Here is a 26,308-nt window from a genome sequence, read left to right as displayed (position 1 = left end):
CCTCCGAAACATGGGCAGCAGCCGGGTGCATTTTTGCCACCCGCACATTGATGAGTTTGGCGCCACCTAGCGTTGCATGCGGAGAGACACACCCTAAGGGCACTCTTCCTCATCTCTGTGCAGGCGCCTCTAATCAGCCGGCAGAGGTCGTAATCGCATTCTGACAGAGAGAGACCCACATACGGTTCTTTGTCCCACCCCCCAACTGAGCAACCGGCCAATCGTTGCTCATACAGCCGCTCAGCCTCGAACCGGTGAGGCAGAGCTGGATTCGATACGAGGTACTCAGAATCCAGCTCTGGTTGCAGCGTGTCTTTTTACCGCTGCACCACCTGAGCGGCAGCAGAGCTGAGATTTGAACCGATGAGTTCGAGATGTCAGCTCTGGTGTGCTTGCGTGTTCTACTGCTGCGGCACCTGAGCGCATCTATTCTTTCTCGTGGATGCTGATTGTCTGTGTCAGGTTCTTCTGCAATGGCTTCTGAATAGTGCACTTGCATTTCTGAAAGCACACACAAAGTGCTAATAGTTTCTTCTTTCCTGATACATGCTGGTAATTGATCAACCTAACCAAGTTGTACAAGTACAAACCCATGTGCCTTTATCTGAAAGGCCGTCTTTAGCAAATCAACAATTTGCCCGTGGCAGATTAAAATGCAAATATAATCAGCTAATCAGCCGGTATATGACTAAACAATTGAACATGCTGTAAAGCTATAAACAGCCAATAAAACTAAATCATACTTAGAAGAACCAGGAGTTAATATAAAGACTAACAAGATTGAATGGTTAACCTCATCTATGCACAGTACTAGCACCTTCATACACCTTGTCTCAAGAGTCACTCATGAACCACTCCACAGCAGTCACTGAGGCACGAAGGACACATTTCAGATTTATGATGACAAGAAAATCAGTACCATGAAGGCCAGCGATTCATAGGAGTGTGTTTAAATTAACATGAAACTCAGCACGGCTACCAGTCGGCTGGGCGCCCCCTAGCTGGCATGATTGCCAGTGCCTGCAGCAGACGGAATTGGCCATTTAAGTCTGCCGGGTGGGAAAATACCGGACTGAAAAGTAGGTGGGGTCTTTAACGCTTGTGCAATGACTCTTGTTAGTAGCCCAAGGCGCCAGTAGAGGAAGTGGAGGAGCCCGGAGATCAGGGCGTGGCTCTCTGCTCGAATTCACCAAAGGTGTGGGCGAATAAGAACTGTGGACTGTGCACACGTTAGAGGGAGTGTAAGGCGGGCAAAATTACCCTCATTGGACACAACCGGAGTCTCCAGCAGCGGAAAACAAATTGAAAAGAAATTTTAAGCTACACTAAGAATGTAATACACCGATCAGGCATAACATTATGACCAGCTCCTTGTCTTCTTGTTTCTACACTCACTGTCCATTTTATCAGCTCCACTTGCCATATAGAAGCACTTTGTAGTTCTACAATTACTGACTGTAGTTCATCTATTTTGCTGCATACTTTTTAAACCTGCTTTCACCCTGTTCTTCAATAATCAGGACCCCCACAGAGCAGGTATTATTTAGGTGGTGGGTGATTCTCAGCACTGCAGTGACAATGACATGGTGGTGGTGTGTTAGTGTGTGTTGTGCTGGTATGAGTGGATTTTTTTATATACCGTGTCCACTCACTGTCCACTCTATTAGACACTCCTACCTAGTTGCTCCACCTTGTAGATGTAAAGTCAGAGATGATCGCTCATCTATTGCTGCTGTTTGAGTTGGTCATCTTCTAGACCTTCATCAGTTGTCACAGGGGCGCCCACGGGGCGCTGTTAACTGGATATATTTTTGGTTGGTGGACAGCAGCATTGATGTGCTTTATCCACTCATACCAGCACAACACACACTAACACACCACCACCATGTCAGTGTTACTGCAGTGCTGAGAATGATCCACCACCTAAATAATACTTGCTTTGAGGGGGTCCTGACCATTGAAGAACAGGGTGAAAGGGGGCTAACAAAGCATGCAGAGAAACAGATGGACTACAGTGAGTAATTGTAGAACTACAAAGTGCTTCTATATGGTAAGTGGAGCTGATAAAATGGACAGTGAGTGTAGAAACAAGGAGGTGGTCATAATGGTATGCCTGATCGGTGTATAAGAACATATTTAGTGTGTCTATGAGAGGTCCAACATCTGGACAATGTTTTAGATCAAGGCATTTGTTGCATCTGAAAAATACTGAGCCAATCTCAGGTAAACACTCAGTGGACCCAGTAAACCAAACTAGGACTGAATAATTTGGTATATGGACACCTGACCATGAGCTTGTTGGACACCCCATTCCAAAACCCTGGGTGTGATGAGTTAAACAAGAGATTTGCCTCAAACCACATGTTAAACATGTTAATTACTGCTTGTGTACATTATGAAAATTAAATGGTGGGGTGAATATAAAGTTGCACTGCAGCTGCAAAAATGTATTGCATTTAAACTACCCCAAGTAAACTACTGCGTCTCATACATTTTCTTTTTAAATTTGTCTGTCTCAGCCAATAACTGTCTCAATTACTACATTTTTAAGTATTAAACTATTTAATGTAATAGTATGTGGTTAGAGGGGCGGCACGGTAGCACTGTCGCCTCACAGCAAGAAGGTCCTGGGTTCGATCCCCAGGTGGGGCGGTCCGGGTCCTTTCTGTGTGGAGTTTGCATGTTCTCCCCGTGCCTGCGTGGGTTTACTCCGGGAGCTCCGGTTTCCTCCCACAGTCCAAAGACATACAAATGAGGTGAATTAGAAACACCAGGACTGTGTTCGATATAACCTTGTGAACTGATGAATCTTGTGTAATGAGTAACTACCGTTCCTGTCATGAATGTAACCAAAAGTGTAAAACATGACGTTAAAATACTAATAAACAAACAAACAAATGTGGTTAGAGATGCTGTATCTGCTTCCAACACACTCATACACATCTACAACCACTTGTACATCTTTAACAGCCGATCACTACAGGTGGCTGGATATTTCGGGCACATCTGGGACAGACAGTGACATTTCCAAACTCACATAAAGTATTTCTAAATGAACTCTTTAAAAGTCAGACTGCTCCAGGCTACAGAATTCTATTGTTCGGTTATTTCCACTTTCCTCATCATGACACAGCAAAAAACTTGGTTAAAAAAAACCCCATTTCTTTACTCCAGTGAAAACCGCAAGTCACCGCATGGCACCGAACCAGTGTTAGATCCATCCTCGTCTCCCTCTGTTCAACACACAGCCTCTCACTTTGTATTGCTATTTCACTCTCACTTTCCAGCTCATCTCCTCCATCTGGAGGTCATTCCGCCAACCGAGGACTCTGTTCCATCCCAGGAAAATAAATCATGGCTTATAAAAGGCTGTTTAGCAAGCTAACCATTCAGTGGAACGTAGTAAATCTTGACAAATAAAGGCAGCACTGTTAGTGTACGTTTATTTGCAGGTTCAGAAACACAAAACAGCATTAATTTAAAGAAAGCCTACAACATGTTTAGTCTATGGTCATTTAAAGCATTCGGAGGACTGGAAAAGAAGCTTCAGAATGTGTATGTGTGTGGGTTCAGTTCAGAAACACCCCAATCTAGAACTATTGTCTGAACTACCTGCCTACTTGCAAGCTTACCAGCTAGTAAAAATGTTCACGAGGTAAGTCAAATTTATTTGTATAGCACATAATGGATATTGTCTCAAAGCAACTTTACAGAATCCAGGACCGACAGACCCAAAAACCCCTGTTGAGCAAGCCGAGGGCGACAGTGGCAAGGAAAAACTTCCTTAAAAATACAAGAAGAGGCCACTCAGGTGGAGCAGCGGTAAAAACACACGCTGGAACCAGAGCTGGGATCTCGAATACATCGTATCGGATCTCAGCTCTGCCTACCGGCAAAGGCTGAGCTGCCACATGAACAACGATTGGGTGGCACTAAGTCGGATGGGGTCTCTCTCTCCCATGACTGGTGCAATTACGACCTCTGCTGGCTGATTGATGGCGCCTGCACAGAGATGAGAAAAGAGTGCCCTCAGGGTGTGTCCTCTCCGTACACAACGCTGAGCTGCACTGAACTCATCAAAGTGCAGGTGATAAGATGCATACGGCATGCTGCCCACGTGTCGGAGGGGGCGTGGGTTAGCTTTGTTCTCCTCAATCAGAGCGAGGATTGGCATTGGTGGAGAGGAAGCATGACGCAATCTGGCAATTGGACGTGCTAAAAGGGAGAAAAAGGGGAGAAAATGCATAAAAACTAAATATATTAAAAAATACAGGAAGAAACCTTGAGAGGAACCAGACTCAGCAGGGACCCCCATCCTCCTTGGATGGCCTGGAGGATAATTTGAATAAACAGGATTTACACAAATCATAGTGTATGCTTTGATCAATCTGCTGTAAGAATTAGTATGGATGAGGATGTGTCACAATCCACATACAACCAGTCTACATACTTTGCCAAATCAGTGCACCGCTAATATTGTTGTTACTTTTTTTCCCCAATTTTCCTCCCAATCTATTCGTATCCAATTAACCGATTGCGTTATGCTTCCTCTCTACTGATGCTCATCCCCCCTTCTGATTGATGTGAGCGAGACTTTCACACGCCCCCTCCGACACGTGTGAAGTAGCCGACTGCATCTTTTCACCTGCACGAGACGGGTTCATATGCGGATCAGCTATGTGTACGGAGAGCCACACCCTGACCACAGTATCCCTTGACTCTGTGACAGCAGAGGTTGTAATTGCATCAGTTATGAGGTCCCTATCCGGCTTCCTGCCCTGTATGAATAACAAGCCAGTCGAACAAACTGCCCAGCCCAGCCGGATGGCAGAGCCGAGTTTCAAACCGACGAGTTCGAAATGTCAGCTCTGGTGTGCTAGCGTGTTTTACCGCTGCGCCACCTGAGTGGCCTATAGTTGTTACTCATCTGGTATACTATTCTACCATTGTATGTATTGTTTGAGAAAAGTCTGAAGAGGCCTAAGATCTCACCTTTGGCCTTTTTGCCCTTACAGAAAAGCGGAGACTGTTAATGCCACATAGATGAAGGGGTTAACTTCACACCACTATTTATTTATTTTAATGTTATTAGGATTTTAACGTCATGTTTCACACACTTTGGTTACAGGTAGTAACTCATTACACAAGATTCATCAGTTCATAAGCTTTCAAAGTCAAACAATCAAAGTCATGGACAATCATGTCATGGACAATAACACCCGGAGGAAGCCCACACAGACACAGGGAGAACATGCAGACTCCACACAGAAAGGACCCGGACCCCACCCAGCCACCGTGCCACCCTAACTTCACACTAATGTCTGTACTTTTGGAACTGAATGTCCAATAAGCTTATGGTCCTGAGACAAACCATTGATTGCCAACCATTAACACATCAAGCTTTCCCAAGTTAAATTTGGGCAGATCTCTGAATCACATCTAACAAAGAATAAACCAAGATAAAGGAGAAACAAAACAATAACAATTAAGAAAACAAAAAAATACGTCTCAGATGTGTTAGACAAGCCTATTATATGAGAAAAATACAGACAAAGCACAAAAACAAGGTCTAACGCAAGGGTACAGAAGTTCAGAAGTGTTGAAAAAGAAAGCTGTTCTCTTTTGTTGTTGAGCGCCGTTTAAAACCTTTTAGGCTAAAAAAAAAAAATAAGAGAATGCAACAAAATGTTCTTCAGAGAAGCACTTCTATCTCTGACAGTAATTGCTACCAAAATTACAATAATTGAACCAATTAAAGTAATCCTGAATGAACAGTATGTCATCTTAATGCTTCTGTACTCGCGAGTTAAGTCTCTGTAATGAGCTCCAATTGCTTGCACAGATTCATTTTAAGTCCCGTTAGTTAAAAAGTTTGGGAGAAATCGCTCTAAGAGCTGGCGTTTAGGGCACAGTTCTGAGGAGCAATTGTCCACCGAATGAATGAGCCATCCACAAAGCGTGAGAGGAAATAAGATCAAAAAGCCTGAAGTTTCTACATATAATGAGACTAATTTGCTGTTGTGTCTGTGTGTGTTCACACCTAAAGATTCTGGGGGGGGGGGGGGTTCAACAACTTCTGATTTTGTTATTTAATAGACCTACGGTTTGTATATCAGTTTAAACCTGCACACAATGAGTCTGTTCGAAAACCTAGTAAGCTCTCTACGAAGGCTGTTCAAATTCTAAGATGCCTTAAAATGCTGCCTAGTAAGGTGCCTTAAATTTGAAAATCTCTTTTTTTCCCAATTTCCTCCCCTAAACTGGTCGTATCCAATTACCCTGATTGCGTTACGCTTCACCTCTACCGATACACCCTCCACTGCTGACCGAGGAGCCTCGCAACCGACACACTCCGTGTCCCCTCCGACACGTGTGCAGTACGTGTGCAGCTGCATCTTTTCACCTGCGCAAGGCGAGTTCATATACGGATCGGCTTTGTGCCTGGAGGACCACACCCTGATCAGCAACTCAGACCCCAACTCTGTGCAGGCGCCATCAATCAAGCCAGCAGAGGTCGTAATTGCACCAGTTATTAGGAACCTGGTCCGGCTTTTCCCACCCTGTGAACAACAGCCAATCGTTGTTCATGCCGGCCCGGCACCCATGAACAGAGCTGAGATTCGATACGATGTATTCGAAATCTTGAACGGTATTTTGACTGAATAACAAGGGAGCATCCGATGCTTCATTAGCACTAAAGGCAATCCCAGCATGCGGAGCAACAAATAGAGTTCTTTTCAAATATAAATAAATTATTACTGATTTTTAGTTAGTATAAAGGTGTCATTTATTTGTAGATTCGGGCTTGTCAGTGACAATTTAACCGTTTTTGGTGCACGAGGAAGATGTTAGTTGACACGTTACCGTGTTGTGCCACCTAATCCCATTGGTTTGAATGGCATGAGGCAAACTGTGTTAGCTTAGTAAGCAAAATCTGATGTAATCGCTGTCTAAGTAGTGCATCCAAATAACCTGACTTAAAGATTGATGTTTTATTAGAATCTTCTCTACATAGGCAGCTAACTATGTAGGCAGTAGACAGCAAGGCAGCTCACTAGGTTTTTGAACAGACCCCATGTCTTCTGACTTGGGTTTACTACAAGCTCTCCAACTAAGAGCAAATCAGAAGATCATTTATAAAGTGTTGCGTGGATGACCTGAATGCAGCCTGAACAACAGTTAACAATAAACTACACTTCCATTATCTACTGTCACTGTGTAAAAGGAGTCTTCCACCTTCTAAAAACATGCATAGGGAGAATTTGTTGCTCTAAGGTTTTTCAAGCGACCCACAGATTGTCCATGATTTTTTCTGAGACCCAGGCAACACAATGCATCTTACTCTCTCTATACAAGATGTAACATAAAACCTCCACAAGGGGGTGTTTATTTTATTATTATTATTATTATTTACATTTACAGCATTTAGCAGATGCTTTTATCCAAAGCGACTTACAGTACTGTTACAGTATACTGTCTAAGCAATTGAGGGTTAAGGGCCTGGCAGTGGTGGGGCTTGAACCAGCAACCTTTTGATTACTAGTCCAGTACCGTAACCACTAGACTATACCTGCCCCTTTTTCTTGACTTGCGACCATTTGGAAAAACCCTGCTCTAAGCTAAAGGTAAAATTAAATGAATAAATTGGCATAATGTCTAGGTTGTGTTCCTACTTTGCACCCAGATTTTGTCTGGTGCTGGACCGACCACAACCCTGTCCAGGATAAAACAGTGAAAAAACCCATTAAAAAAAGCAAAGCATTACATTTTGAAACTTTAGGAACTAGAGATGCATGAGTACCGATACTGGTATCGGGTATTTCCCCGATACCGCGCTCATTAACTTGTACTCGTACTCGCAAACGAGGCTCCGATACTAAACATCCGATACCGTGTGCCTGGTGCAGGTTGCTGCGTTATGCCTGGTTCACACTACACGATTTTTGCCCTGATTTTCAACTCGGCGTTCGCACGGCGTTCAAAACTCGGCTCTCGATCGCCAAGTGTGAACTATCCGACAACTCGATCCGACCGGCTCGCCGAGCGCTCGGCGACCGGATCGAGTTTTCTAGCATGTCAGATATCTGATCTGAGATGTGCGACTGGGAATGAGTGACATGTCGAACAGCCAATGAGAACGCAGGATACGGTGTGAGGGGAAACGCAGGAGAGGAGTGTAAACAGGTGGGACAGGGGGATAATATAGTTCAGAATACACCGGCACAAACACGTTTTACAGTATTTCTGACCTGATCATTCTCTACAAAACATAACAACAAAACACCAACATTGCAAAAATATTTATTATCCTCTAACTCATTAACTCCATCATTCTAAATAGGTATCGGTATCGGTATCGGCAAGTACAAAAATACATGTACTTGTACAGTTTAGGAGTCATCTTCTATTATTTAGGAGCATCCGGAGTGGGTGCAGAGCTGAAGGTGAGTGTGAGTGAGGCATGTGGAGAGAAGGTTAGGGAGGTGTAGATAAAAGGTGAGGGGGCATGTGCTCTTTCCTGAGCTTTCACACTCACTTCTTGGTGAGAAAGGTTGTGTTGGAACGCGTTTCACCAGCTCTCCTAGAGCTTAATTAACGAGAGGCTGTGGCATTATGGGGAAGGAGGGGCACATATGTTGTTGGCCCGTGTCAGGTGTGTGTATGTGTGTGTGTGTGTGTGTGTCTGTGTGGTGAGGAGGGGAGGGGTTGATCTGGGCACAGAGCTAAGCTCACTCAGGCTCAGGCAGGCCTTGCTGGCACAAGCAGGACACCAGATGTCAAAGCAGAGCCGGCTCGGTGGGCCACACCTCTCGACAAGCTAAAAACGGAGCGCGGCACCAGAAATAAACTCCCGATAGACATGACTCCAGTCGAAAACTCCAGGCCGGTTCACGGCCACCAGCCGGCGGGCGAAGCCTTCTCTCATTTCCTCTCCGCCACTATGCTTTATATGGGCTTCCGGTGAATGCACTTGCTTTTTATAGACCGAATGCCAGTACATCCTGGTTCTATGACCAGGTGAAAAACACAAACAGCCAGAATATAATCTGATAAGCGTACAATTCGTAAGAGCAACACAGCTGACGTGTTGATTTGCACGTCAGCGTCTGACGGCTATTAATAACAAAATGCGTTCAACGTGTTCGGTTGTTTTTCTTGCAATTTGAATAAGTGATCTGGGCCGGCTGGAGGGCTGACTCGGCCCGCTACGTGCAATTTGTAGTTTTCCCAGAAGAACGAATGAATCACGCTGGTCAGGGTGTTTCTGCGTGTAGGTGCAAACTCGGGCCAGAGTCTCCTGCGGACACAGTGATCCCTGTGTTCGGAGCTGCCCCCTCCAAGACTCACTCTTTCCAAGCTAGATTAGTGTAGCCTGCAAAGTTTCTGTGTTAATCAGAAAACATGCCTACGTTATTAGCAGATTATTCACATTCTACGGCAGATTAAACGAGTGCCGGACTGTGGGAGAGGAGAAAGTTTCCATGCAAACACACGTATTTATTAGGATTTTAACGTCATGTTTTACACACTTTGGTTACATTCATGTCAAGACATGTAGTCACTGGTTACACAAGATTCATCAGTTCAAGTTTTTTTAATGTCAAACACAATCACGAACACTTTTGTATCTCCAATTCACCTCACTTGCATGTCTTTGGACTGTGGGAGGAAACCGGAGCTCCCAGAGGAAACCCACACAGACACGGGAGAACATAAAAAGTCCACACAGAAAGGTCCCAGACCGCTCCACCTGGGATTCAAACCCAGGACCTTCTTGCTGTGAAGCAACAGTGCTACCCACTTAGCCACCAAGCCCCCCCCCACCCCCCCACCCCCCAATTTTTAACAAGATACAACTTTTAAAGAACAAAAGATGATTTTACTTGAGCTGAACCATCATGACAATGTAAACATATAATTAAATTTTTTGTAACTAAGCATCATCACACTTTTGCTCTGGGCCAAAGTCTGCTTGGACCCAGAGTTCAGCTCACTGGAAGTAAATAGCTCAGTAGTTAAGGTACTAGTCTAGTAAGAAGGTTGCTGGTTCTAGCCAGTTTGCCACTGTTGGGCACTTAAGCAAAGTCATTAACCCTTAACTAGACACAGTTGTAAGTCGCTTCGGATAAAAGTGTCCAATAAATGCAAATGTAACAATGGAAAACAGTTTTTAAGCCCATTTGTGTGGTCTGTCCGTCTGAAACAGAGATCAATTCTCCACGTATGTTGGGCGGCTCGGTGGCTAAGTGGGTAGCACTGTCGCCTCACAGCAAGAAGGTCCTGGGTTCGATCCCCAGGTGGGGCGGTTTGGGTCCTTTCTGTGTGGAGTTTGCATGTTTTCCGCCGTGTCTGCGTGGGTTTCCTCCGGGTGCTCCGGTTTCCTCCCACAGTCCAAAGACATGCAAGTGAGGTGAATTGGAGATACAAAATTGTCCATGACTGTGTTCGATAGAACCTTGTGAATTGATGAACCTTGTGTAATGAGTAACTACCGTTCCTGTCATGAATGTAACCAAAGTGTAAAACATGACGTTAAAATCCAAACAAACAAACACATGTTATTGGCCTGACTTTAAATCAAGGCCTGGGCCGCTCAGGTGGCGCAGCGGTAAAGTACGCTAGCGCACCAGAGTTGGGTTTCTAGATACATCGTATCGAAACTCAGCTCTGCCTTTCCGACTGGGTTGGGCGACAGTATGAACAACGTTTGGCTGTTGGTCAGGGTTAGGGGTAGAGTCGGAGCATAGGTCCTCATAACTGGTGCGACTGCGGCCCCTGCTGGTTGACTGACGGCGCCTGCACAGGGCTGAGGAATAACATTGAGGGGGGTGTGACCCTCCGTGCGCAGTGTCTCTCGGTGTATGAACTCGGCTCGTGCAGATGTAAAATGCAGGCTGTACTGATTGCGTGCCGGAGGGGGCGCAAGTCAGTTGAGTGGCGTCCTCAGTCAGCGGCAAAAGGGTCGATTCAGTATAGAGGACACAATCAGGGTAATTGGACACGACTAAAATAGGGATAAAAATTGTGGGGAAAAAGTGGGAAAAAATAGATAATTAAATAAATCAAGGCCTGACTTTAATTCAAAACATGTCACATGACTTCAGCCTAATCCATTGCAAGAGAAAGTAAGCAAGGATGAGGACAATATGCAAATCAGCCATTACAGGAATTATGCACTCATGATTTCTAATTTTGCAACAATTTCCAGCACAGCCTGTGTGGCATATATTCACTTAAAGTATTGCATGACTTATTAAAAACAATACTGGTTTGTGTTTGTGTTAAAACAAACCTGTAGTAAAGATTCCCTTTACAAAAAAAGCCCAGAAACAGTGACTGGTATGATATTGAACCATTAAACTAAGTGTAAAAAGGACCATACACTTTCTTTAGGGTTTTGTTGTATCCGAAGCAAAGGTGCCAGATGTAGCCTTGGACCAGCAAGAATTTAAAAGTGAACCAAATATTTAGGGTACTTAACCAAAGTAGAAAAACACTGAGGCTAAAGAACCAAAATTAAAAAGGAAATGACAAAAAGGGTGGCTAAATTAACAGAAATTTTATTCTTTTGATAAAAATATCAAAAGAAACACACACAAAACATCCACAGCGGAGATACTGGACAGAAAAGAGAACCATCTGTGGAGCCTGCTCACAAGACCCTGTTCAGAAGATAAAAAGTGCCAACATTTGTGCTGGACCGGTTTCACTAAAGAAAGAGAGAGTACCCAACAGAGAAACCAGCAAGTCTGTGGGAAGGAAACCGTGATTAAATAGAAGGACCTTCACCTGGAGCAGATTAACGCTCAATGAGACGCAGAGACTCTAAGATCAGGGAATTGACACTATGGGTGTGTTCGAAAACCTAGGGAGCTCTCTACATAGACAGCATTTTACATCATCCTGGCTTGTCAGCGAATTTAACCGTTTTCGGTACACGAAGGGAGATGTTAGTTGACATGCCAGCGCGTTGTGCCACCCCATCCCATTGGTTAGAATGGCATGAGGCTAACTGTGTTAGCTTAAGCGAAAACTGATGTTATCACTGTCTGAGTAGCACGAGTAGGCAGTAAGACAGCAAGGCAGCTTACTAGGTTTTCAAACACACCCTATGTGTCATTAACGGCAAGGCAGGTGGGCATGATGCTGTAATCTGCGTCCCTGCTGAGCTATCTGGCAGGCGGGCCTGTGACATCACTCCCATTGAACATATCAGAATCAGCACCAACTAACTTTAGCTGAATTGCACAGCCAGTTAAAGGATGATGGGGCTTGGATCTTAAGTCAGGATCAGGAATCCACATGTACCTGACAGGAACAGCTGTTTTTGAGATGAGGGTGGGAGTAGTCAAATTTTAGGGATGAAATGCCATGTGCATTTGTACTTTGTACACTGTATGGCCATAAGTATTTAGACACCTGACCATGAGCTTGTTTGACCATCCCATTTCAAACAGAAGGCTTCTTACGAGACTCAAATATTTCAGTGGGAATTTGTGCCATTCAGTCAAAAGAGCATTTATATGGCTGTTAATGTCTCAGTTCATTCCAAAGCTGTTAAGTGGGGTTGAGGTCACTGTTGTTATCACTGTTGTTATCACTGTTTGAGTAGCGCGTTCGAATAACCTGCCTTATATATCAATGACTTATTAGAATCCTCTCTACTTAGACAGCTGCCTATGTAGGCAGTAAGACAGCAAGGCAGCTTACTAGGTTTTCAAACACACCCTATGTGTCATTAACGGCAAGGCAGGTGGGCATGATGCTGTAATCTGCGTCCCTGCTGAGCTATCTGGCAGGCGGGCCTGTGACATATCAGCACCAACTAACTTTAGCTGAATTTCACAGCCAGTTGGAGGACGAGTGGACTTGGATCTAAAGACAGGATCAGGAATCCTTAGCTGACAGGAACAGCTGTTTTCAGGAGTGTTTGTGCTATGTACACTATATGGCCAAAAGTATTTGGACACCTGACCATGAGATTGTTGGACATCCCATTTCTAAAACAAATGGTATAAATGCAAAGTGATCTCTATGGGATATTTTCAGCTATAACAACAGAAGGCTTCTTACGAGACTCAAATATTTCAGTGGGAATTTGTGCCATTCAGTCAAAAGAGCTTTTATATGGCTGTTGGTGTTTCAGTTCATTCCAAAGCTGTTAAGTGGGGTTGAGTTGGGTTACACCAAGCCTTTTGGTTTGGTCACCAGTGATTAGTTGTTAGATTCGCACCCAATTCTGTCTGCACAGGACATCGTTTCACATGCACTGTGCGGGATGGAGGCAAAGTTTGATGAAATGACCTTGAGATTTCAAGTTAAATTCCAGCACATTTCTCTGTACTGAATGAGAACAAAAGAATTTGATATTAAGAATAAAATATTTTCTTTCATGCTTCAAGGCAAACACATTAAATAGAGGAAAACATGGTCGTATTCCTCTAACCATTGAGTGTAGTGTTAATTTTTAGGAAATAGTAGTTCTTGTAAGTCATGCGTGGCTGTTTTAAGGCTCACCACCTACAAGAATCTTCTTTTTAAAACAGCCATAACACATGTTGGAAGTGAACGGAGCGCTAGCTTTAATAATCCACTCGCAGAGAAAAGGGGTCAGCGGGAATGGTATTTTACCACATCTCTCTTCCAAAAATCGAAGTATGTGAGAAACCGAAGCACACAGAAACTAATCTTAAGTCGGCAATCCACCCACATACTCTCACACACTGTATGTCCTCTTTCCAAGCACATGACGCGTCCATCAGCCCCCTCTCGCTCGCTCACCCACACATACACAAGAAACAGAGAGAAAGCACATTGTGAGTGCGATTCAGAGAGACAGCTGACCTATGAATCGCTGACTCACGCCATCACTGACCGTGCATCAACGCCCCGTTCGATAGGCTGATCCGCCTGGAGCGCCACGCAGCGCTCGAGCGTACAAAAGCGGGCTGACCTCAGAGCCACATGGTCAGTGCTGCTTCACAATGCCCCCACACAGATTCTGAGAAGGAAGCAGGACTCTGTTTGTGGGTCAGCCCCGTCTACGTGAAGCCGACCGCGGGATGACGGTTACAGATAACTGAGGAAGAAAAATGACCAACTTCTGCTTAAACCGGCAGCCAGGGGCCTCGTGAGGCGACGTGACTCACTATCTATCTGAAAAAGAGCTCGAAAACTAGAGAGCATGCTCGGCTATGTGACCGACGGAGGTGAAAAGAGAGCATCAAGGAAAAGCTGACAGTTTGTTATCAGCACACAGATCTTGCACAGATAAGAGTGGAACGTGTCAGCTCCTTTTTGAAGCTATCTTTAGAAGAAGAAGAATGAAAATAAAAGCTAAAATATGCAGGCTTTTGTTCTCAAAGGTTAATAAAATAGTGGCGTATTGTTAAAATGACTGTTATTACACTGTACTACTTCTTAGTTTACAACTAGGGCACTATGAGGCGGTCCTAGCGTAACCGAGCGTCTTTAGAGTTTGCTGAGTTTATAAAGTAAGAAATAAACTGAACATAGACAATCTATCAGGAGCAGAATACTTTACTTTCTTGTTCCTTTGAGACGCAGCACAAACTACAGAGATGATCACGTGTGTAGAGAAGCACACTTTTCCATTGATTATGGAATCCCAAAAGGGACAAAATGCACTCAACATGTAAACACATACTGTACATTGAACATTGTCAGCACATGACACCACAGGAAAGTCTGTTACACTAGCAATCCGGGCGGCACGGTGGCTTGGTGGGTAGCACTGTCGCCTCACAGCAAGAAGGTCCTGGGTTCGATCCCCAGGTGGAGTTTGCATGTCCTCCCCGTGTGCGCATGGGTTTCCTCCGGGTGCTCCGGGTTTCCTCCCACAGTCCAAAGACATGCAAGTGAGGTGAATTGGAGATACAAAATTGTCCAAGACTGTGTTCGATATAACCTTGGGAACTGATTAATCTTGTGTAATGAGTAACTACCGTTCCTGTCATGAATGTAACCAAAGTGTAAAACATGACGTTAATATCCTAATAAACAAATAAACAACAACACTAGCAATTAGGGGTGGGTTTATAAAATCGATTTTTCGATTCGAATCGATCTTTATTTGAATGATCCGATATCGATTCATATAAACGCGAGATCGATCTTATAAATACGCCCCTTTTTACGGTGCACACGGAAATCTGTTACCCCCTTTAATCTCGCGTGACCAGCCAGTGTTTTTTCATGCAACGAGATCTGACCTGCACATCAGTTTAGCATGGCAGAAGCTCAAGTTATGACCACTACACAACTTTTTGCACTGATTTTCGCTAGGCGACGGGTCGGTGCTGGATTCGGGAGGAACTCGGTGTTCGCCCTGCGATCAAAACTCAGCTCTCAATCAATGTGAGAAACAGCGAGGGGAAACACAGGGGGGAGGTTGTAAACAGGTGGAGCGCAATATAGTTTCTATCAGAATACATCAGCACACGCGAGTTTTACAGTATTTCTGACCTGATCGTTCTCTACAAAACAAAATATTTATTAACCTCCAACTCACTATAGAACAAGCCATGCTGCTCGTGTTGCCAAATCCACTCAGATTCATTTATTTCATCAGCGCGCACACTTTGATCGCTCGCTACTTGTTGATGTGCATGTTTGGACGTGGTGTCATTAAACCTTTCATCACTTCTCACGTGTGTTTTCGTGACAAAACGTAGTTTTGGAGACCAGAGAAGCTCGCCTGTGATTCCCCCTGGTGATAGATGGTGTAGTGTAAAACCCCCCATCGCCGATCAGTCGTGTAGTGTGAACATTACAGCGACCAGGTGTTAATCAGAGTGTCGTGTAGTGTAAACTTGGCATAAGCTGTTCAACAGCCAGGTGTATGTTTACATTACATTTACAATGTTGTAGCGTGTCAGACATATAAAATAATAATAAAAAATGAATGTTACTGTTTTCTGTTTTGGATTAATTATTTATGTAAACAAAATACACAAATATTTTTAATAATGAGTGTTCTTTGTACAATTATCACATTCGTTCTCTGAACATCTGTACATATTTTAACAAAACCTGTTAATGTAACTCAAATATGCCTAAATGTGTTGAATTGAAAATCGAATCGAAAATCGAAGATCGAATCGAATCGGGACCTTGTGAATCGGAATCGAATCGATCCAGGAAATTAGTGGCGATACCCAGCCCTACTAGCAATCCTACAGCAATTCAGTTAGCAATCGGTTAGACAACATGTCTAAGTGTAAAGCAGCTAAAAACACAAACTCCCGACCAATTCTGTGGACGAAGAGGGAGAATTTTTGTATTTGAGATCGTTGCTGGATGTTCTAGGCTTACACTCAACTATTAGAATCCATTTATTCTATCATTCAATTAATAAGTTAACTTAACAACTGTCGTTTTCTTTAAAAATCTGTAAAATCTGTAATTTTTGAAAAACGACGTCTGTGAAATTGAGCACATTTTCCCGTGAATTTAGTAGGGCCCTATTTATAACCTTTATAGTTTTACTGAATCAAAACCATCACATCAGTTTTTGAGACTGATATACATTTACTGGCCACTTTATTAGACACACCTGTACATCCATGGATTAATTTAAACATTCGGTCATGTGATAGTGGTGCAATGCATAAAACCATACAGATACACATTAAGAGCTTAAGATAATGCTCACATTCTTAACTGAATCAAGAAAAAAAGTGGCATAGTTGTTTGGGGGTAATGTTTTACGCTCAAAATAGAGCAAAGAAAATCTGTGGGCAGAAACACCTTGTTGATAAATGTCAGCAGAGACTGGCCAGAATGGTTTGAACAAACAGAACGGCTAACTTATGGTGATTGGGGTGAGCAGAAAAGCAGGCAGGTGACCATGGATATAACTTGGTTAACACAAAGCTTTAAAATGTTTTATTTAGCCGGTAAATTGAATGAATGAATGACGTGTTAGGCATAGCTATAGTACTAATCTGGTTCATATTTGGCGTAACATAGGATGTTTTCGTATCCTACTGTCCACGTCTTGACTGGGTTATTTTTTTGATGCAATGCAGACAGGAAAGATTAATGACCCCGTCTAAAATATGGAGGCGAGAAGAAGCGGGGACATGATTGGTCAGGAAGGTACAGAACAGAAAAGCAGGAGAAGCAGAAACTATCAGACTGTAAAAAAAGAAAGCAGATGCTGACACATGAGGCACTCTGACACTTCCACAGCCCAGGGAATCACAGCCTGCTAGTGCAGTGCGACACAGAGCAACCTTTAAAGGCCAAGCCCTGAGCATCAGCAGCTGCCTCTTACCACACATGCGCACACATATACACACACACACACACACATACATACATATACATAAACTCACATATACAGACATATGTACACACATGCACACATGTACACACAGTCACACACACATACAAACACAGGCACACACATGTACGCACGTTTTTACACACACACATGCACACATACAAACACATGTACACATTCATATGCACACACACACAAACTCACATTTGTACATAAACACATGTACACACACATGCACACATACAAACACACGTACACACAGACATACATACACACACATACTGTACATACAGTGCCTTGCAAAAGTATTCAGCCCCCTTGAACTTTTCAACCTTTTGCCACATTTCAGGCTTTAAACATAAAGATATGAAATAGTAATTTTTTGTGAAGAATCAACAACAAGCGGGACACAATCGTGAAGTGGAACGAAATTTATTGGATATTTTAAACTTTTTTTAGAAATAAAAAACTGAAAAGTGGGGCGTGCAATATTATTCAGCCCCCTTGCGTTAATACTTTGTAGCGCCACCTTTTGCTGCGATTACAGCTGCAAGTCGCTTGGGGTATGTCTCTATTAGTTTTGCACATCGAGATACTGAAATTTTTGCCCATTCTTCCTTGCAAAACAGTTCGAGCTCAGTGAGGTTGGATGGAGAGCGTTTGTGAACGGCAGTTTTCAGCTCTTTCCACAGATTCTCGATGGGATTCAGGTCTGGACTTTGACTTGGCCATTTTAACACCTGGATAAGTTTATTTGTGAACCATTCCATTGTAGATTTTGCTTTATATTTTGGATCATTGTCTTGTTGGAAGATAAATCACCGTCCCAGTCTCAGGTCTTTTGCAGACTGCAACAGGTTTTCTTCCAGAATGGTCCTGTATTTGGCTCCATCCATCTTCCCATCAATTTTAACCATCTTCCCTGTCCCTGCTGAAGAAAAGCAGGCCCAAACCATGATGCTGCCACCACCATGTTTGACAGTGGAGATGGTGTGATCAGGGTGATGAGCTGTGTTGCTTTTATGCCAAACATAACGTTTTGCGTTGTGGCCAAAAAGTTCGATTTTGGTTTCATCTGACCAGAGCACCTTCTTCCACATGTTTGGTGTGTCTCCCAGGTGACTTTTTATAGATATCTTTGAGAAATGGCTTTCTTCTTGCCACTCTTCCATAAAGGCCAGATTTGTGCAGTGTACGACTGATTGTGTCCTATGGACAGAGTCTCCCACCTCAGCTGTAGATCTCTGCAGTTCATTCAGAGTGATCATGGGCCTCTTGGCTGCATCTCTGATCAGTCTTCTCCTTGTTTGAGCTGAAAGTTTAGAGGGACGGCCGGGTCTTGGTAGATTTGCAGTGGTCTGATACTCCCTTCATTTCAATATGATCGCTTGCACAGTGCTCCTTGAGATGTTTAAAGCTTGGGAAATCTTTTTGTATCCAAATTCGGCTTTAAACTTCTCCACAACAGTATCTCGGACCTGCCTGGTGTGTTCCTTGGTCTTCATGATGCTCTCTGCGCTTTAAACAGAACTCTGAGACTATCACAGAGCAGGTGCATTTATACGGAGACTTGATTACACACAGGTGGATTCTATTTATCACCATCAGTCATTTAGGTCAACATTGGATCATTCAGAGATCCTCACTGAACTTCTGGAGTGAGTTTGCTGCACTGAAAGTAAAGGGGCTGAATAATATTGCACGCCCCACTTTTCAGGTTTTTATTTCTAAAAAAAGTTTAAAATATCCAATAAATTTCGTTCCACTTCACAATTGTGTCGCACTTGTTATTGATTCTTCACAAAAAATTACAATTTCATATCTTTATGTTTAAAGCCTGAAATGTGGCAAAAGGTTGAAAAGTTCAAGGGGGCTGAATACTTTTGCAAGGCACTGTACATACAGTGTATCACAAAAGTGAGTACACCCCTCACATTTCTGCAGATATTTAAGTATATCTTTTCATGGGACAACACTGACAAAATGACACTTTGACACAATGAAAAGTAGTCTGTGTGCAGCTTATATAACAGTGTAAATTTATTCTTTCCTCAAAATAACTCAATATACAGCCATTAATGTCTAAACCACCGGCAACAAAAGTGAGTACACGCCTTAGTGAAAGTTCCTGAAGTGTCAATATTTTGTGTGGCCACCATTATTTCTCAGAACTGCCTTAACTCTCCTGGGCATGGAGTTTACCAGAGCTTCACAGGTTGCCACTGGAATGCTTTTCCACTCCTCCATGACGACATCACGGAGCTGGCGGATATTCGAGACTTTGCGCTCCTCCACTTTCCGCTTGAGGATGCCCCAAAGATGTTCTATTGGGTTTAGGTCTGGAGACATGCTTGGCCAGTCCATCACCTTTACTCTCAGCCTCTTCAATAAAGCAGTGGTTGTCTTAGAGGTGTGTTTGGGGTCATTATCATGCTGGAACACTGCCCTGCGACCCAGTTTCTGGAGGGAGGGGATCATGCTCTGCTTCAGTATTTCACAGTACATATTGGAGTTCATGTGTCCCTCAATGAAATGTAACTCCCCAACACCTGCTGCACTCATGCAGCCCCAGACCATGGCATTCCCACCACCATGCTTGACTGTAGGCATGACACACTTATCTTTGTACTCCTCACCTGATTGCCGCCACACATGCTTGAGACCATCTGAACCAAACAAATTAATCTTGGTCTCATCAGACCATAGGACATGGTTCCAGTAATCCATGTCCTTTGTTGACATGTCTTCAGCAAACTGTTTGCGGGCTTTTTTGTGTAGAGACTTCAGAAGAGGCTTCCTTCTGGGGTGACAGCCATGCAGACCAATTTGATGTAGTGTGCGGCGTATGGTCTGAGCACTGACAGGCTGACCCCCCACCTTTTCAATCTCTGCAGCAATGCTGACAGCACTCCTGCGCCTATCTTTCAAAGACAGCAGTTGGATGTGACGCTGAGCACGTGCACTCAGCTTCTTTGGACGACCAACGCGAGGTCTGTTCTGAGTGGACCCTGCTCTTTTAAAACGCTGGATGATCTTGGCCACTGTGCTGCAGCTCAGTTTCAGGGTGTTGGCAATCTTCTTGTAGCCTTGGCCATCTTCATGTAGTGCAACAATGCGTCTTTTAAGATCCTCAGAGAGTTCTTTGCCATGAGGTGCCATGTTGGAACTTTCAGTGACCAGTATGAGAGAGTGTAAGAGCTGTACTACTAAATTGAACACACCTGCTCCCTATGCACACCTGAGACCTAGTAACACTAACAAATCACATGACATTTTGGAGGGAAAATGACAAGCAGTGCTCAATTTGGACATTTAGGGGTGTAGTCTCTTAGGGGTGTACTCACTGTTGTTGCCGGTGGTTTAGACATTAATGGCTGTATATTGAGTTATTTTGAGGGAAGAATAAATGTTCACTGTTATATAAGCTGCACACAGACTACTTTTCATTGTGTCAAAGTGTCATTTTGTCAGTGTTGTCCCATGAAAAGATATACTTAAATATCTGCAGAAATGTGAGGGGTGTACTCACTTTTGTGATACACTGTATGTGTGTATATGTACAAATGTGAGTTTATGTGTGTGTATGTGTGTGTACATGTTTACGTGCAAATGTGAGTTTGTGTATGTGTGTGTGCACATGTATATGTGTATGTGTGTTTGTATGTGTGCATGTGTGTGTGTGTATGTGTGTATATGTACAAATGTGAGTTTATGTATGTGCATGTGTGTACATGTGTGTGTGTGTACAAATGTGAGTTTATGTATGTGCATGTGTGTACATGTGTGTGTGTACAAATGTGAGTTTATGCGTGTTTATGTGCAAATGTGAGTTTGTGTGTGTGTGCATATGTATGTGTGTACATGTGTTTGTATGTGTGCATGTGTGTGTGTACAAATGTGTGTACATGTGTGTGCCTGTGTTTGTATGTGTGTGTGACTGTGTGTACGTGTGCACGTGTGTACATATGTGTGTACGTGTGTATATGTGCAAATGTGAGTTTATGTATACAGTGTATCACAAAAGTGAGTACACCCCTCACATTTCTGCAAATATTTCATTATATCTTTTCATGGGACAACACTATAGACATGAAACTTGGATATAACTTAGAGTAGTCAGTATACAGCTTGTATAGCAGTGTAGATTTACTGTCTTCTGAAAATAACTCAACACACAGCCATTAATGTCTAAATAGCTGGCAACATAAGTGAGTACACCCCACAGTGAACATGTCCAAATTGTGCCCAAATGTGTCATTGTCCCTCCCTGGTGTCATGTGTCAAGGTCCCAGGTGTAAATGGGGAGCAGGGCTGTTAAATTTGGTGTTTTGGGTACAATTCTCTCATACTGGCCACTGGATATTCAACATGGCACCTCATGGCAAAAAACTCTCTGAGGATGTGAGAAATAGAATTGTTGCTCTCCACAAAGATGGCCTGGGCTATAAGAAGATTGCTAACACCCTGAAACTGAGCTACAGCATGGTGGCCAAGGTCATACAGCGGTTTTCCAGGACAGGTTCCACTCGGAACAGGCTTCGCCAGGGTCGACCAAAGAAGTTGAGTCCACGTGTTCGGCGTCATATCCAGAGGTTGGCTTTAAAAAATAGACACATGAGTGCTGCCAGCATTGCTGCAGAGGTTGAAGACGTGGGAGGTCAGCCTGTCAGTGCTCAGACCATACGCCGCACACTGCATCAACTCGGTCTGCATGGTCGTCATCCCAGAAGGAAGCTGACGCACAAGAAAGGCAGCAAACAGTTTGCTGAAAACAAGCAGTCCAAGAACATGGATTACTGGAATGCCCTGTGGTCTGACGAGACCAAGATAAACTTGTTTGGCTAAGATGGTGTCCAGCATGTGTGGTGGCGCCCTGGTGAGAAGTACCAAGACAACTGTATCTTGCCTACAGTCAAGCATGGTGGTGGTAGCATCATGGTCTTGGGCTGCATGAGTGTTGCTGGCACTGGGGAGCTGCGGTTCATTGAGGGAAACATGAATTCCAACATGTACTGTGACATTCTGAAACAGAGCATGATCCCCTCCCTTCGAAAACTGGGCCTCGTGGCAGTTTTCCAACAGGATAACGACCCCAAACACAACCTCCAAGATGACAACTGCCTTGCTGAGGAAGCTGAAGGTAAAGGTGATGGACTAAACCCAATTGAGCACCTGTGGCGCATCCTCAAGTGGAAGGTGGAGGAGTTCAAGGTGTCTAACATCCACCAGCTCCGTGATGTCATCATGGAGGAGTGGAAGAGGATTCCAGTAGCAACCTGTGCAGCTCTGGTGAATTCCATGCCCAGGAGGGTTAAGGCAGTGCTGGATAATAATGGTGGTCACACAAAATATTGACACTTTGGGCACAATTTGGACATGTTCACTGTGGGGTGTACTCACTTATGTTGCCAGCCATTTAGACATTAATGGCTGTGTGTTGAGTTATTTTCAGAAGACAGTAAATCTACACTGCTATACAAGTTGTACACTGACTACTCTAAGTTATATCCAAGTTTTATTTCTATAGTGTTGTCCCATGAAAAGATATAATAAAATATTTGCAGAAATGTGAGGGGTGTACTCACTTTTGTGATACACTGTATGTACACACACGTTCACACACACACACATGTACACATACAAACACATGTGCATACACACACCTGCATTAATTCTTAAATATATTAATTCTATATATTTTTTATGATATATAAGCGCCTCACTAAACACACACACATTCACTATATGCCCAAATGTATGTGAACACCTAACCATGAGCTTGTTGGACATCCCAATTTAAAACCATGGGCACACAAATGAAGCCCATCCCCTTTTTTGCAGTCAAGAAAGTCTCCAATCTCCTGAAAGGCTTTGCACAAGACTTTAGAGTATGTGTGTGTGTGTGTGTGTGTGTGTGTGTGTAAAGTTACAGCCCAAAGAGCATTAGTGAAGTCAGACACTAAAGCTGTACTAGAAGGCTAGCTTACAATCAGTAAATCAATCATTTATATCAGTGGTGTTTATCCCTATAATAAACTCATTCCTGATCCTCATCACTTCTAACCAGAATCTCAGCATCTCAGCAATTTTCTGGAAGCATGTGCACTCGTTATGATTACTGAATTATTTCTTCATGTCTGTTTTTGAATTTGTCTCCAGTCAAAATCTGCTTTTACAAGACATGGACTTTAAACTGACGTAAATGCAGCTGATTGTTGACGCCGTAACAGTGACTTTCCCTTTTGTTTTGTTTTCTGTTGATGGAAAATAAACTACAACCAGAACCTTAAGTTCTATTATTTCATACTCAAGCCAGTTTTATTTCTTAGCTTGTGTTGGTAAAGAGACAATTCCTTTATGCCCACAATAAAGTAAACCACAAAGCACTGAGAATGTGCCAGAAATAAAGAGATGCCAACGATTTATTCAGATGTTCAAAATATCAACCAAAGCATGATCCGCCAGATCTACACGCCACAGAATATGTTTGTTTGTTGGTTTGTTTGGCTTTTATCGTCCTGTTTACTCTTCAGAGTTACTCTCAAAGCTTTAAACATACAGGAATGGGAGCTTTGTATTAGCTCTATGGTTTCTGGCTTGTGAGTGACGTGTGAGTCCTCAATTTTGTATTTGTTAACATATTATTAGTAGTATTAGAAGTATTGCCAAAGCATAAGTAAGAAAACTTTCATGACAAATGCGAATGCATGCATCATAGTAAAATAATGTAAACGATGCAGGCCTTTAGAATGCTCGCCCCCTACAGAGCTGATTGGTCCGAGTCTCAGGCTGAGAAAAAACTGCATTTCTTTTGCCCTATTAATCACCCACAACCAGCTAGTCTGTACTTACAGGCTTTAAAATGTTGAAATGTAGAAGTAGGAGTGCATGGTGACAAACTAAACATACACTTCGAGTCCCAGTGAGAAAACCCAGTGAGCTGCCTTGCTGCCTACTGCCTACATAGGCAGCTGCCTAAGTAGAGAGGATTCTAATAAGACATCAAACTCATAAGGTTATCAGACAGACCCTTTATAGCCAAACATCCCTCAGCCTTGGAAATAAAACAACAGCCATGCCATGGATTGGCACCCTGTTCAGGGTGTGCATGCTCGTGCCTAGTGTTTCTGGTGAAACTGGACATGTAGGGAAAAAGGGAAAAGCTGCTGCTACTATATATAACACAAATACAATATAAAAACACTGAAATAAAAAGCTGATTCTCACAATTTCTCAGAACCCCGAGCTGTAACACAAGTTTAAAAGTGAAACAGTAAAGAAAATTCAGCTAAACACAGGTACGTGTTGATGCTTGCAGAGTGGATTTAACAGTTATTCCACACAAATGCAGTTTCGTCTCATACTGCACTTTGATGACGTATTACCACACCGCTCAAGCAGAGCGCTGAACAAAGCAACTGTTCATTGTTAATTTGAAAATAAATAAATAAATTTTTACAAAACAAACTGAACACGTTCAGTTTAAGGGAAACATTGTGTTTAAGGGTACAAATTTCTCGACGAGGAGGGCAGATTTTCAGATTTTGAGTTTGGAAATAAAACAACAGCCATGCCATGGATTGGCACCCTGTTCAGGGTGTGCATGCTTGTGCCTAGTGTTGACAGTAAAGGTTGCTTAATATCTGCCTAGTATACTTCTTAATACACTTGGCAGATACAGTCAGTATCACTGGCTGAAGAAAAAAAGTGAATTCTATTATTCCAACAGCCATCGAGTGGTCTCCATGTAAGAAACAACAACATGGAATAAAGATTCTACTGCCACCTAAAGGCCACAGTGGTTAGTACAGTAAAAAGTATGGGTGACAATCTGATGTTTACTAAAGCCAGTCAAGATACACAGCTGTGACTGCTGTGATCTGAAACGTTCCAGACATAAACCGCATGTGTTGATTAGCTGTTAGCTATTTCTAGCAGTCAAAAAGTTTCTGCTACTGCTGTTCCTACTTTAGGCTGATATTTTTATCACAGACAGTCTACTCAAGTGAACGGGTGATGACTATAACAAAATCTGACCTCTCATAGATGGTCTTAAGTATGACCTGGTCCGACACTACATCGTTCTCCTCCAGAAACAGGATGAGCCAGGATGTACGATAGGGCCACTCCTCTGTCAGGTTGATCCAGGACGCCAGCCGATCCCAGTTAAAGATGATCTGATTGGCTCGGAGAAGGCGCCCTGAGAACATAGATTGTAAGCACATTCAAGAGGAACTGGGCAGTGCAAACTTCATTGGATGTATTATTATAACTATGGGCAAACAAACGAAACAGTGGCTGTCCATCTTATAGCTGCAATTAATAAACAAACAAAAAAACTGTGTAACTGACAATCTGCAGCAACCATGTAATACAGGCGTGTCAGCATGGACCCAAATTGCAAAGAAATGTTTAAAACTAGGGTGCTCAGGTGGCACAGCCCCGCTACTGGTTGGATCCGGTGTTCAAATCTGCAGCAGGGAACAGCCGATCCCTGGGGGGGGGGGTGAAGGATTGGGGTCGAGACCAAGGCCTGTCTTACTGTGTTGTGCCTAGTGATCCCATGAAAGCCTAGTGGACCCACCTAGTGCCTAGTGGACCCAGGATAAAGGGGTGGTTTATTTATTTATTTGGGTTTAATGTTGTGTCACGTCAGATGTGTCATGTACAGTGGTACATAGAAACTCAACGTCAATTGGTTCGGGGACTGGCGTCGAGTTTAAAAGGTGTTGAATTTCAAGGTATTTTTTCCCATAAGGATGTATGGGAAACCTGTTAATGCGTTCCCATGGTCCCGTGGAAATGCATATATTTTAGGCTTATGAAAAATCATGGGGTTGTTTTTGACACTTATACACCAAAAATAACACAAACATAATATAAAAACACTGAAATAAAAAGCTGATTCTTACAATTTCTCAGAACCCCGAGCTGTAACACAAGTTTAAAAGTGAAACAGTAAAGAAAATTCAGCTAAACACAGGTACGTGTTGATGTTTC

General features: G+C 43.2%; 1 protein-coding gene across 3 annotated transcripts in view; it reads right to left on the bottom strand.

The window, feature by feature from the left end:
* Positions 1 to 26,308, bottom strand: part of kidins220a (kinase D-interacting substrate 220a) — a 103,261-nt gene that overhangs the window by 38,700 nt on the left and 38,253 nt on the right. For all 3 annotated transcript variants that reach the window (XM_063008096.1, XM_063008094.1, XM_063008095.1), the window contains exon 22: positions 25,346 to 25,508. In XM_063008096.1, coding sequence (XP_062864166.1) covers positions 25,346 to 25,508 — 163 coding nt within the window. The remainder of the gene's footprint in view (positions 1 to 25,345; positions 25,509 to 26,308) is intronic.

This window comes from Trichomycterus rosablanca, chromosome 13, assembly GCF_030014385.1.
Source record: "Trichomycterus rosablanca isolate fTriRos1 chromosome 13, fTriRos1.hap1, whole genome shotgun sequence".
Classification (NCBI taxonomy): domain Eukaryota; kingdom Metazoa; phylum Chordata; class Actinopteri; order Siluriformes; family Trichomycteridae; genus Trichomycterus; species Trichomycterus rosablanca.
This window is presented reverse-complemented; position numbering and strand designations above follow the sequence as displayed.